The sequence below is a fragment of the Budorcas taxicolor genome, chromosome Y (assembly GCF_023091745.1).
Source record: "Budorcas taxicolor isolate Tak-1 chromosome Y, Takin1.1, whole genome shotgun sequence".
NCBI classification, from domain to species: Eukaryota; Metazoa; Chordata; class Mammalia; order Artiodactyla; family Bovidae; genus Budorcas; species Budorcas taxicolor.
Window position 1 is genome coordinate 1,327,967 of NC_068936.1, and position 12,461 is coordinate 1,340,427.

General features: G+C 53.9%; 1 protein-coding gene across 1 annotated transcript in view; it reads right to left on the reverse strand.

Moving 5' to 3' along the window:
- Nucleotides 1–12,461, reverse strand: part of LOC128071024 (protein Shroom2-like) — a 143,682-nt gene that overhangs the window by 7,404 nt on the left and 123,817 nt on the right. The window contains exons 6-8 of the mRNA XM_052664018.1: nt 10,183–10,701; nt 5,603–6,124; nt 3,574–3,745 (exon numbers count right to left, since the gene is read on the reverse strand). Coding sequence (XP_052519978.1) covers nt 3,574–3,745; nt 5,603–6,124; nt 10,183–10,701 — 1,213 coding nt within the window. The remainder of the gene's footprint in view (nt 1–3,573; nt 3,746–5,602; nt 6,125–10,182; nt 10,702–12,461) is intronic.

A 12,461-nucleotide genomic window follows, 5' to 3' on the forward strand; every position in this document is an offset into this window, starting at 1 on the left:
GCATGGGCCAAGCCACTGGTGCCTGACCTCCTCTCCAGCTCTCCTCCTTCTTGTCCACACTTCAGCCACAAGTCAATGATCTCCTCTCCAATCCCTCTCTTCCTTGTCCACGCAGCTCCAGCCCCTGGTCCCTCACCTTGCCTCTCATTCCCTTTCTCTCTGTCTACACAGCTTCATCTAGTGGTCACTGACCTGCACTGCCGAAGAATGGATGCTTTTGAACTGTGGTGTTGAAGAAGAGTCCTGAGGGTCCCTGGGACCGCAAGGAGATTCAACCAGTCCATCCTAAAGAAAATCAGTTCTGAGTGTTCATTGGAAGGACTGATGCTGAAGCTGAAACTCCAATCCTTTCGGCCACCTGATGTGAAGAGCTGACTCATTGGAAAAGACCCTCACGCTGGGAGAGATTGAAGGCAGGAGGAGAAGGGGACGACAGAGGATGAGATGGTCGGATGGCATCACCGACTCAACGGAGATGAGTTTGGGTAAACTCCAGGAGCTGGTGATGGACAGGGAGGCCTGGCGTGCTGCGGTTCATGGGGTTGCAGAGACTCGGACACAACTGAGCGACTGAACTGAACTGAGCTGAACCACAGTCCTCCTCATTCACGCCCACACAGTCCCAGCCAGTGGTCCCTGACTTATTAACTGATTAACTCCACATCCGTGCTCACACAGGCGTGGCCCCCCGTAACTGACATTATCTCCAACTGTCCTTTTTATAGACACAGCTCCAGCCACTGCTGCCTTTCTGAATCCGCAGTCCTCCGCCTCCTTGTAAAGAGAGCCTATCTAGCCACTGGTTTCCTTTCCACTCCTCGGTTTCCTTTCCACTCCTCCTGCTCCATGTCCAAACAGCTCCAGCAACTCGTCCCTGACATCGGCTACGTGTTCCCTCCTCCTTGTCCACACAGCTCCACCCATGGCCCCTGACCGCACCTCCTATCTTCCTCCTCCTTGACCAAACAGCATCAGGCATGGCCACCTGAGTGCATCTCCAGACCTCCTCCTCTGTCCCCAAAGCTCCAACCATGGCTCCCCAACTTCCCCTCCACTCCTCATTGGCCTTGTGCAGAGGGCTTCCAGCCATTGGTCCCTGCCTTTCTTCCTATCCTCCCGCTCCAGGTCAACCTGTCCCTTGACTTTCTCCACAAGCATCCTCCTCCCTGTCTAAACAAGCTACAGCAACTGGCCCCTAACCTTGTCTCTCAAATCCCTTCCATTCTGCCGACATGGCTCCATCTCATGGTCACTGACCTGAACTGCAATCCTCCTCATCCTGGTTCTCACAGTCCCAGCCCCAGGTCCCTGATTTCCTCTAAAAACCCCCCTCATCCTTGTTGACACAGGTCCAGCCACCTGTCTATGACTTTATCTTCCCTCCTCATCTACACAGCGACAGCTACGGGACCCTGATCCCTCTCTCCCATCCTGCTCTTCCTTATACACACAGCTCCACTCACTGGTTCCTGACCTCCTCTCCAAAATTCCTCCTCCTTGTGCACAAAGGTCCAGTTGCTGGTCCCTGACCTCAGGCCAAAGCTTCTTCTCTCTAGTCCAGTAGCTCAAGCCACTGGTCCCTGACTGCCTCTCCATTCTGCCTCTTCTTTGTCACACAGCCCCAGCCCCTGGTTCCTGACTTAAAAATCTCCAAACCTCCTAATCTTTATTAATCCAGGTCTGGCCTCGTATTTGCTGACTTCATCTCCAGTCTTGCTGCTCCTTGCACACCCAGGTCCAGCCACTTTTATCTCCAACCCGCCTCACCCTTCTTCACACAGCAGCAGCCACTGGTCCCCCTTGACTAGTGATCACAAATCCTTCCACCTGCTTGTGGAAACATCTCCAGACACAAGTCCCTGACCTCCTCTGGGGTCCTCCTCCTTGTCCACAAGGCCCCAGCCACTGGTCTGGCCACATCTCCAATCATCCACACAACTCCAGCAACTCACTTTATGTCTCATTCCCCTTTGTCTACACAGCTCCATCTAGTGGACACCGACCTGAACTGCAATCCTCCTCATTCCTGATCACAGGGCTCTGGCCCCCCGTCCCTACAATCCTCTTCCTCCTTGTACAGAGAGCTCCAGCCACTGGTCCTCAACTTCCTTTCCAATCCTCCAGCTCTGTGTCCACACGGCTCCAGCCAACTGGTCTCTGACTTCCTGTCCAAACCTCTGCATCCCTGTCCACACAGATCCAGCTGCTTGTCTTACGACATTATGGCCAATCGTCTCTCCTCATCCACACAGCTGCGGCTCAAGCAGCCTGACCGTCTCTCCAGTCTTGTTCTTCTTTATCCACATCTCCCGTCACTGGTTCCTGACATCCTCCCCGATCATCATCTTCCTCCCTGTCCACACGGCTGCAGCCACAGGTCCCAGACTGTTATCTCCAATTCACCTCTCAAATCTCCATGGAGCTCCCACCACAAGGCGCTGACCTTCTGTTTCATCTTCCCTCCTTGGGCACACAGCTTCGGCCACTGCTCCCTGACCTCACCTCCCATCCCCCTTCCTCCTGGTCCAGCCCCTGGCTCCCTGACCTGCATCTACAATCGCCCCTCCTCCTTTCCACAGTGTTCCAGCCAGTGGTCTCTGCTGCCTTCCCAACATATGTCCTACCCCAGGGCCTTTGTACGTGGTGCCCCTGCTCCCCGCCCCCAACCCAGTCCCTGACAGAACTGGACACTCCCTCATGTCACTCCAGGTTTTTCTGCATCATGACCTCATCAGAGCCTTCTCTACAATCACACTCCTTTTATCTCTGTATGCCTTCACTGTTTTCCTTTTCTGATCAATTACATTATATGTGCAAACGTTTTCTGTAAAGAGCCATAGACAGTGACTATTTTAGACTTCAGAGGCCACACAGCCACTACTCAACATCGCTTACAGTATAGTAAACGTAATACAATATGTAAAGGCCATATGTAATACAATAGGTAGAGGCCGTATGTAAATGAATGAATTGACTGTCTTTAAATAAAACTTTATTGACAACAGCAGGTTGGGGGGCGGGTGTGGCCCGTGGGCCCTGTACTGTGTGTTTGTTTTTGTGCTGCGAAAACACAGTGCCTTCAGGAAAAGAATGACTATTTGCGTGTTGCTGCTGTATCCCCAAGGGCCTGGTTAGTTTCTGGAGTTGAAGAAGGGCTGCTTTTTGGTTAACACAGCCCTTTACAACCTGCTGTTGAATTTATTACCTGATCACAGGAATTTGAAATCGGTACTCAGAGAAGATATGGACCCTGCTGAAGGTGATATAGTTAAGCCCCTCGGGTTTCAACTGGGATAGCAGAGACATAATCGGTTGAGCTTAAAAGGAAAGAGACTAGTGGCCACCAGGTTTTCTTGACACTGGATCTTATAACAGAGCGATAGCACGGAGGTCCTATGGAGAGACCTCCTTAGGACAGAAGCCTCTTCCACAAAAGGCTTCACACGCAGGCCCAAATGTCAGCATCACGCCCAACACAAATGGTGCATGGTGCAGGGCCAGGCTGGGGGTGGACCCAAGGGCCACCACCTGCCTCCCGCCAGCACGTTCTCATCCGGATTTCGGCCTCCCTACCCTTTTGACTGACAGGTCGTGGTCCAAGTCACTGCCCGAGTCCTCCTCTGGCTCCTGCTGCTCCTGCAGGTCCTTCATCTTTATTAGCAGCTCCGCCTTGGGGGCCGACGTGCTGTAGTAGGCGGAGTTGGTGGCCAAGGGTGTGGCTGCCAGCAAGCTGGTCTCCTCCCTCCTGGGGAACCAAACGGCAGAACGTCCACATTACCTCTGATCGTGTGCCCACAGATGCACCTGAAACCTGGGCTGGGACCTGCGAACCGAGGGGCTGATGAAAGGACGTGAGCCAGAAAAGACAGCAGAAGCAGGGACAGAGTGGGCTTTGCTGGTGGTCCAGTGGCTAAGACTCTGCCTTCCAACGCAGGGGACAAGAGTTTGATCCCTTACTCGGCAAGTGAAGACCCCACATGCTAGGGGGTGTGCCAAAAAAAAAAATCAATCAACCAAGCAAACAAAAGTGTGGAAAGGGCAGGTGCTGAGGCCAGAACTAAAAAGTGAAGTCGCTCAGTTGTGTCCGACTCTTAGCAACCCCACAGACTATAGCCCCCCAGGCTTCTCTGTCCATGGGATTCTCCAGGCCAGAATACTGGAGTGGGATGCCATTTCTTTCTCCAGGGGATCTTCCCAACCCAGGGATCGAACCTGGGTCTCCCACATTACAGGCAGATGCTTTACAGTCTGAGCTACCAGGGAAGTCACCCAGAACTAGAACCCCCTGCCAAATGGTACCCAAAGCCTCACCTGCGGGGGAGGGCACAGATCATTTTCTCTGGGAGCCTGAGGTCTACGGGGAGCTGTCTATTGCCACTGTAAGTGTGGCCACAGGCCCCAAGTTGACCGGGCATCCTTCTACCAGCAGCCCCATTTGTGGCCTCTGAGCCCCTGTCTGCTACACGACATTCGTGCTCCCGCCTACTGTCAATCAGTGATGCTCACCAAGACCACGTGCACCAACAGGACAGATGTAAGCAGGTGCCCCTTTGTGGGCAGGTGACTGAATACAAGAGGCTAGAGAGGGTCCTTCTTAGTCACTCAGTTGCGTCCCACTCTTGGCGACCCCCGGGGAGTGCAGCCCACCAGGCTCCTCTGTGTGATTCTCCAAGCCAGAATACTGGAGTGGGTGGCCATTCCCTTCTCCAGGGGATCTTTGGGATCTTCCGAACCAAAGATCCCCTGGAGTACTCTGAAATGATAATATCTCCGGTCATAACAAGCAAGAAATGTCACTGCCATCCGTGACTTCCAGCCTCCAAATGTGAATGTTATGTGAAAGCAGCTCAGTCATGCCCCACTCTTTGCGACCCCATGGACTGTAGCCCACCTGGCTCCTCTGTCCATGGGATTCTCTAGGCAAGAATACTGGAGTGGGTGGCCATTTCCTTCTCCAGGGGATCTTCCCAACCCAGGGATCGAACCCAGGTCTCCCCCATTGCAAGTGGATTCTTTACCATCTAAGCCACAAGGGAAGCTCCTCCCCCGCCCTCTAGATAGAACGAATTACAGCAAATTCACCCCCTCAGCTAAATACATAACAGCAGAAGGCCTCTTTTGTAAACACATTCTCCGCAGTCTGAGCTTTCACTTCTCTGTAACAAGCCTCTGCACCTCAGTGCTAGTGACCTTTGGCATTGGACCACTGTTTGTTGGGGTGGGGGTGGGGGGGTCGTCCTGTGCCCCGTAAGTCGACGAGCACCATCCCTGACCTCCACTCTCCCAGGGGCGACAACTAGAAGCATCTCCCGACATTGCCAAGTATCCCAAGGGCAGACAGCAGAGAAAAAGCCCCATGGGCATTGCTAGAAACATGACTTTTTCCATCTTTGCCCAACTGACATCATGGTCCCCAGAATGGACCTTTAACTTGGGGAGGGTGTCAAAAAAAACCCCAAAGTGCCAAGCATTTATGGAGAAATCTGTCACCAGAGAGCAGATAAAGAGATACATTCCTGGCCCCTCGCCCTGGAAGCCCAAGAGGTTAGAACCACACACAGGAAAGGACAGGAGCGGAGGTGGGGTGGGGTGGTCCACTCACCTCTCCTCCGCCGTCCTGGGCGAGGGCGCCTTGGGCAGCAGCTTCCTCCGTTGCTGCGTGCCTTCGAGGAGGTGCTCATCTCTGGGGAAGATGCCCTCCATGAGGTCCGTGGTGGCTCTCACCCTCACGCCGGGGTCCAGGATGTCCACCAGTGACTTATCCCTGCCTGCAATCTCGCGGGCCAGCTCCTCTGACTTGAGGTCGGCGGCGGTCCTGTCTTTGGCCTTCACGTAGCTAAGTGCGGGAGGGGAGGCCCGGCCTTCCTTGGCAGGGGGCCCCGGGGCGCCAGCAAGGGGCTGGGGCTCGGCACTCTGGCAGCTGTAGGGGCAGAAGCGTGAGTAGGACTGCTCAGACGTGCTGAGCGTCTTGATCTGGTCCCACTCGAGGCCCCGGGGCAGTGGAGGTGGCTTGGGAATGCGGGCCATTGCCTGGCAGCTCTCCTTCTCCGGCTGGCTCTCTGAATGCACTATCTTGATGGGCACCATCTTCACTATGGTGTTGTTGTCCATCACCCGCTCGATTCTGCCAAGACAAGGGTCATTCTCTGGAGACATGCCATGGGCATAGGCACAGCTCAACGATCAGAACTCAGATGAGCAAATTGGCTGGTCCCATGGTTGGGCGGGGGGGCCTTCTGGACAGGGAAGCCCAACTCAAAAGATGGGCCCATGCAGGTCACAGGTTCCAGGACTGGGGAGACAAGGTCTAGGAGTTCCTGTCCCTGGGTCCCTCAGCTTGGATCTCTTGACCAAGGTGTTCAACTTGAGAAGAAAAATTCCAGCATCATACCCAAGCAGGAAAACACAGGTAAGACCCCTCTTCATTGCATGCTTTTCCCTCCATGCATAGAAACCCTCCCCACCTACTAGTGACTTAGTGAAGTGAAAGTCGCTCAGTCGTGTCTGACTCTTTGCAAACCCACGGACTATACAGTCCATGGAATTCTCCAGGCCAGATCGGAGTGGGTAGCCTTTTCCTTCTCCAGGGGATCTTCCTAACCCAGGGATCGAACCCAGGTCTCCCACATTGCAGGTGGATTCTTTACCATCTCAGCCACAATGGAAGCCCAAGAATACTGGAGTGAGTGAAAGTGAAAGTGCAAGTTGCTCAGTCGTATCCGACTCTTTGAGATCCTCTGGCCTGCAGAGTCCATGGGATTCTCCAGGCCAGAACACTGGAGTGGGTAGCCTTTCCCTTCTCCAGGGGATCTTCCCCACCCAGGGATCAAACCCAGGTCTCCCACAGTGCAGGCGGATTCTTTATGAGCTGAGCCACCAGGGAAGCCCTACTCAGCACGTATTCACATCTCCATCCCAACCCTCGTTTTGTGGGGAAACTTGATTGGGGAGAAAACAACAACAACAAAGCAATAGAAACAAATCCTCTGCAGCCTGTGATACCCTTTCTGACAAAGCAGGTCTTCCAGGTCATTCCTGATCACAACAACCTCTCCTCTTGAAACCCACGCAGACTTCCACGTTCAGGAAGGTTGACAAGCTGCTCGCTCTACATGAGGACAAACCACACAGCGGACCAGACCTTACAGCCACCCGGTCGCACCCGTTCCTGCCGAGAAGCAGGACCCAGGGGGGTGGAGGGCGCCACTGTCCAGGGTCCATCCAAGTGAATCTGGACGGTTCTGCCCAGAGGGCCTGATCCCCAGCAGTACCCAGTCCCGAGAGAGTCCTCGGCCCGCATGCCACCATCTCACTCTCTCTCTAGTCGCTCAGTCGTGTCCGACTCTCTGCGGCCCCATGGACCGTAGCCCTCCAGGCTCCGCTCTCCCTGGGATTCGTCCAGGCAAGAATACTGGAGTGGGTTGCCATGCCCTCCTCCAGGGTATCTTCTTGGCCCAGGGATGGAACCTGGGTTTCCTGCATTGCGGGTAGATTCTTTACTGACTATGAGGGAAGCCCCTGGCATGCCACCCTAAGTCTGATAAACCACACTGCCCACAGGCAGATTCTCACAGCCTGAGATGCCCAAGGTGACTCAGTGACCCTGAAGTGGTCCTCCTGGGTCCCCCCTCACAGACACACACTCCAAACCCACAAACAGGCTCCAGGAAAACTCCTGCCAATGCTTCTGTGAGCCGTCAAATTTCAGGCTCACACCTGCTGCTGGGAGGGTCCCCACCTTGTAGCAAACACACAAACCAACCTCAGAATGACCAAGATTTCAAAGGAAGCTTCCTGCTTTCGGAACCGGAGTGGATGCATTTTTTTATTCCGAGCGAGTGACTACTCTAAAATTCCCCACAGGGTGGGAAGGCTGCACTTTCCTGCTCTCTGCATCCCTGCCTTGGACTGGCACACAACAAGACTGCAGGACCCGCTTGCTGAATTCAAGAAGGCGTGTCTCAGGACAAAGGAGCTGCTCTGTGCCCTGGCTGGCTCCCCAAGTAGAGGTAACTGGAAGGGGAGAGATATGGGATACGGAGGGAGATGAGGCAGCACTCAAGAAATCAGTCAGCAGGGACACAGACAGAAGAAGAGTGTCTGTGTCTGTGTGTGTTAGTCGCTCAGTCGTGCCCTCTGTCCATGGGATTCTCCAGGCAAGAATACTGGAGTGGGTTACATTTCCTTCTCCGGGGGGAATCTTCCCAATCCAGGGATCGAACCCACGTCTCCCGCACTGCAGGCAGATTCTTTACTGTCTGAGCCTCCAGGGGAGCCCCGAGCGTCTCTGAGCTCTGCACAAACACCAGGCAGCTCGCAGGCCTTGTCCCATGTGTTTTACTCCCTATCTGGCTGGTAGTTGATGACGGGCATGGTGCAGATCTCCATTCATGAACCTGGCTCAAACTTCATTGTGGATCTCAAAGGCACTCCACTCTCTCAGGCTGCCACCAACCTGTAACATCGGCCCTGGGGACGGGGACACTGAACTCGGTACATGATAAGCCACCTTTCTTGGTAGGAAACTCCTGAGTGGCATGGTTACCATCTGCCCCACCACTGTGCTCCTTTGACCAGAACCCAGCCTTCTACGATGGCCAGCGCAGCAAAGGATGCTGGTTCAAGAAAACCTCTGTGGTCCCCAAAAATGACATACATGACGGAAGCCCAGTGGATGCATCAAGATGCCCCCACTCGGTACTGTCAAGAAGTATTGCCACTGCTTGTGGAAACTCCTCTCAGACTCTTGGAAAAAATAAGAGTGAGAAAATCCACACTCTTTTGGGGCATGAAAAAAAATGAAACCCTCCCTTCCCACCTCCTAAAGTCAACAGAGGTCAGGAGTACTGAGCAAACACTCAGCCATGTTCCTCAGAGAAGCCCACTGTGTCCCAGATCAGGGCCCGAGAACCAAGAGGCCTGCGTCAGCTCATTGACAACATTCCCTCCACTCAAACCACAGCATCATTTCTCCTCCCTTTCAGAGCTCCTCAATGTGCCCAGTAAAAGGATCTCTAAGTGCCAGCTGCATTCAGAATGACCGAGGGCAGTGCTGACTCCCAGATAAAGCTGCACTTGCCGCTCCACCCCTGCGGGAACTCAGGATGCTATCAGTTAACGTCCATGCGGTGCTGTCTTCGGGGGTAAAATAAAGTTCAGGGACCTCCCTGGTGGTTCAGTGGTAAAAGAATCCACCTGCCGATGCAGGAGACATGAATTCGAACCCTGGTCCATGGAGATCACACATCCTTCAGAGAGATGAAGCCGGGTCTCAGAGAGACGAAGCCGGGACGCGGCAACTATTGAGCTCAAATTCCATGACAAGAGAAGCCCCTGCTCGCTGCTGCTAGAGAAAGCCTGCGTGACAGCAGGGAAGACCCAGCACCACCAAAAAGGCAAGCATCTCAAACGGTAGAGTCAAGACTCTACAGCAGGGAGATGCAACAAAACTTTCCTGGGAGATGCAAACAGCCATACTCGGCGCTGTCCAGGGTGCTAGCATCTAGCCCCACAGGGTGAAACTGAGCAACAGGTACTATTTCATTGTCATTAACTTGTGACCTGTGGTGTCGGAGAAAACTCTTGAGAGTCCCTTAGACTGCAAGGAGATCCAACCAGTCCATCCTAAAGGAGATCAGTCCTGAATATTTATTGGAAGGACTGATGCTGAAATTGAAGCTCCAATACTTTGGCCACCTGATGCGAAGAACTGACTCATTAAAAAAGACCCTGATGCTGGGAAAGATTGAAGGTGGGAGGAGAAGGGGATGACAGAGGATGAGATGGTTGCATGGCATCACTGACTCAGTGGCTATGAGTCTGAGTAAACTCCAGGAGTTGGTGATGGAAAGGGAGACCTGGTGTGCTGCAGTTCATGGGGGTCTCAAAGAGTCAGACACGACTGATCGAATGAACTGTGGCTCTCATGTTGAACCTCCGGTCCTTGGGGGGGCCGGAAAGTCGACAGCAAGTTAAAAATTCCAGTGACCACTGGAGGGGGTGGGAGGTTGTGGGGGTCCTCTCCATGTTAGTCCCAGGTCCCAGCATGGGGAGCGGGGTCAAGGCCACGGGGTGGGGCGGGGCGACACGGGGGCGCATGTTCACACCCAGGGAGGATGCACGGGACCCTCCCGCAGTTGCAGGGAGCCCTAAACAGGGCAAGAAGGTAGGGAGAGACACTACCTGGCGGTGTTCTCGTCCTGGATGAGCAGCGGGGGCTTGTCCGTCAGCTTCTGCGGTGCGAACTGCGGCGACGGCGAGCGCGAAGTGTCCATGGTGGAGGTCTGCAGGGACCGGAATGGGGCGGGGAGCGGCGCCTCCCGGTGGGGCGGGGCCGTGGGCTCCTCCACGCGCCGCGCACTCTGCGTGTCCACCGCCTCCGAGGAGGCCACCGAGGTGCGGGGCTGGCCGGGCGCGCCCCCCGGCGGTGGCCGGAGCTCACGCTTGGGCGGCGGTGGCCTCTGTAGGGCGGGTCTCCGGGCCAGCGGGGCGGCGCTCAGGGTCCGGGGCTCCTGATCCTGCGTGGTCGGCTCCAGAGGCGTGTGCGGCTCCGGGTGCCGGTAATCACGAGGGAAGGTACCCGGCCGGCTGCGGGCCTCCAGGGACACCTCGGGCCCTTCCCGGGCGCCAGGGGGTTCAGAGGTTTGCCGGGGGTCCCGTGTTGCTCCTGGGCGGTCCTCCGCACGCTGACCATCTGCTTGTCTAGGGGAAGCAAGGAAGAAGAGCGAGCCAAGGGTTCCAGGGAACCCTCTCCTCCCTGAACCCGACTTCCGTCAAGGGCACACATAACCTCCCTTCAATGACTTTAAGGAATTAAATCCACCCATGTTTGCCCACGCCAGTCCCCGCTGCAATTGCAAACGGGCAGACATCAGATGCAAACACACATGAGGCAGTACTCTGACATGTCACACCAGAGGAGAGGAGGTACACACATGGCACACACGTACATGGACACACACACTGCCATATGGTGGCAAATACAATTCCCACAAACATTAAGCAAAAAAGGGTGCGAAAATACTCAATTGGTGATATGGAGAAATACTCATTTCACATTGCAACAGTGTTTTTATGGGACTTATTTCAGGAAATTGCCATATACCAAGGGATAAAACCTTTTTTGGGGAGGGAGAAGGAAATGGCAAGTCACTCCAGTACCCTTGCCTGGAAAATCCCATGGAAGGAGAAGCCTAGTTAGTATGCAGTCCATGGGGTGCAAAGAGTCGGATACAACTGAGCAACTTCACTTTCACTCATACAACTTTTTAAGACAGCAGCAAATACATTAACAAAACCTTTTAAACCAGCAGCCTATGATTAAACACCAGAAAAACAAAGACTGCTTGTTTTGGAAGCTGCACCAAGGCATTCATCTTTTTCACACTCTTAGGCATTTGGCTCAGCAGGTAAAGAATCTGCCTGCAACGCAGAGGACAAAGGAGATTCCAGTAGGTGAAGAATCTGCCTGCAGTGCAAGAGCCCCAGATTCGATCCCTGGGTCGGAAAGATCCCCTGGAGAAGGCAACGGCAACCCACTCCAGTTTTCTTGCCTGGAGAATCCCACGGACAGAGGAGCCTGGTGGGCTACAGTCCATGGAGTCGCAAAGAGTCGGACATGACTGAGTGATGAACATTTTCACTTTTCATCCATTTCCATATCCAGTTCTAGCTTTCCCTAACACATAGTTAACATGCATACAGGCACACACATACACATACACACACACCCTGGCAAAACACACGCAGGCATTCTGTACATGCATATGAAAGTGAAAGTGAAGTCGCTCAGTCATTTCTGACTCACTGTGACCCCCAAGGACTGTAGCAAGCCAGGCCTCCCTGTGGATCACCAACTCCTGGAGCTTGCTCAAAGTCATGTCGATTGAATCAGGGATGCCATCCAACCAACTCATCCTCTGTCATCCCCTTCTCCTCCTGCCTTCAATCCTTCCCAGCATCAGGGTCTTTTCTAATGAATCAGCTCTTCGCATCAGGTGGCCAAAGTATTGAAGCTTCAGCATCAGTCCTTCCAATGAATATTCAGGACTGATTTCCTTCAGGATGGACTGGCTGGATCTCCCTGCAGTCCAAGGGACTTCTCAAGAGTCTTCTCCAACTCCACAGTTCCAGAGCATCAATTCTTTGGTAGCCGTTCCCTTCCCCAGGGGATTTTCCCAACCCAAGGATAGAACCCAGGTCTCCCGCATTGCAGGCAGATGCTTGACCATCTGAGCCACCAGGGAAGCTGAAGCTTTATGATGTATATTGTACATGCATATATATATCTAGGCCATAGTTAAAGCTCGTGGGTGTTACAATAACCATACTCCCAACAAATGAGCCAGCCGTGCGTCTGCTGCTTTGTCCTGAAACACTCTTCTGGCCTGAGCCATCAAATGAGCCTTGGATGGACCCTTCCATCCACGGGAAGAGCTGTCTTCTGTTGAGACGACCTCAGG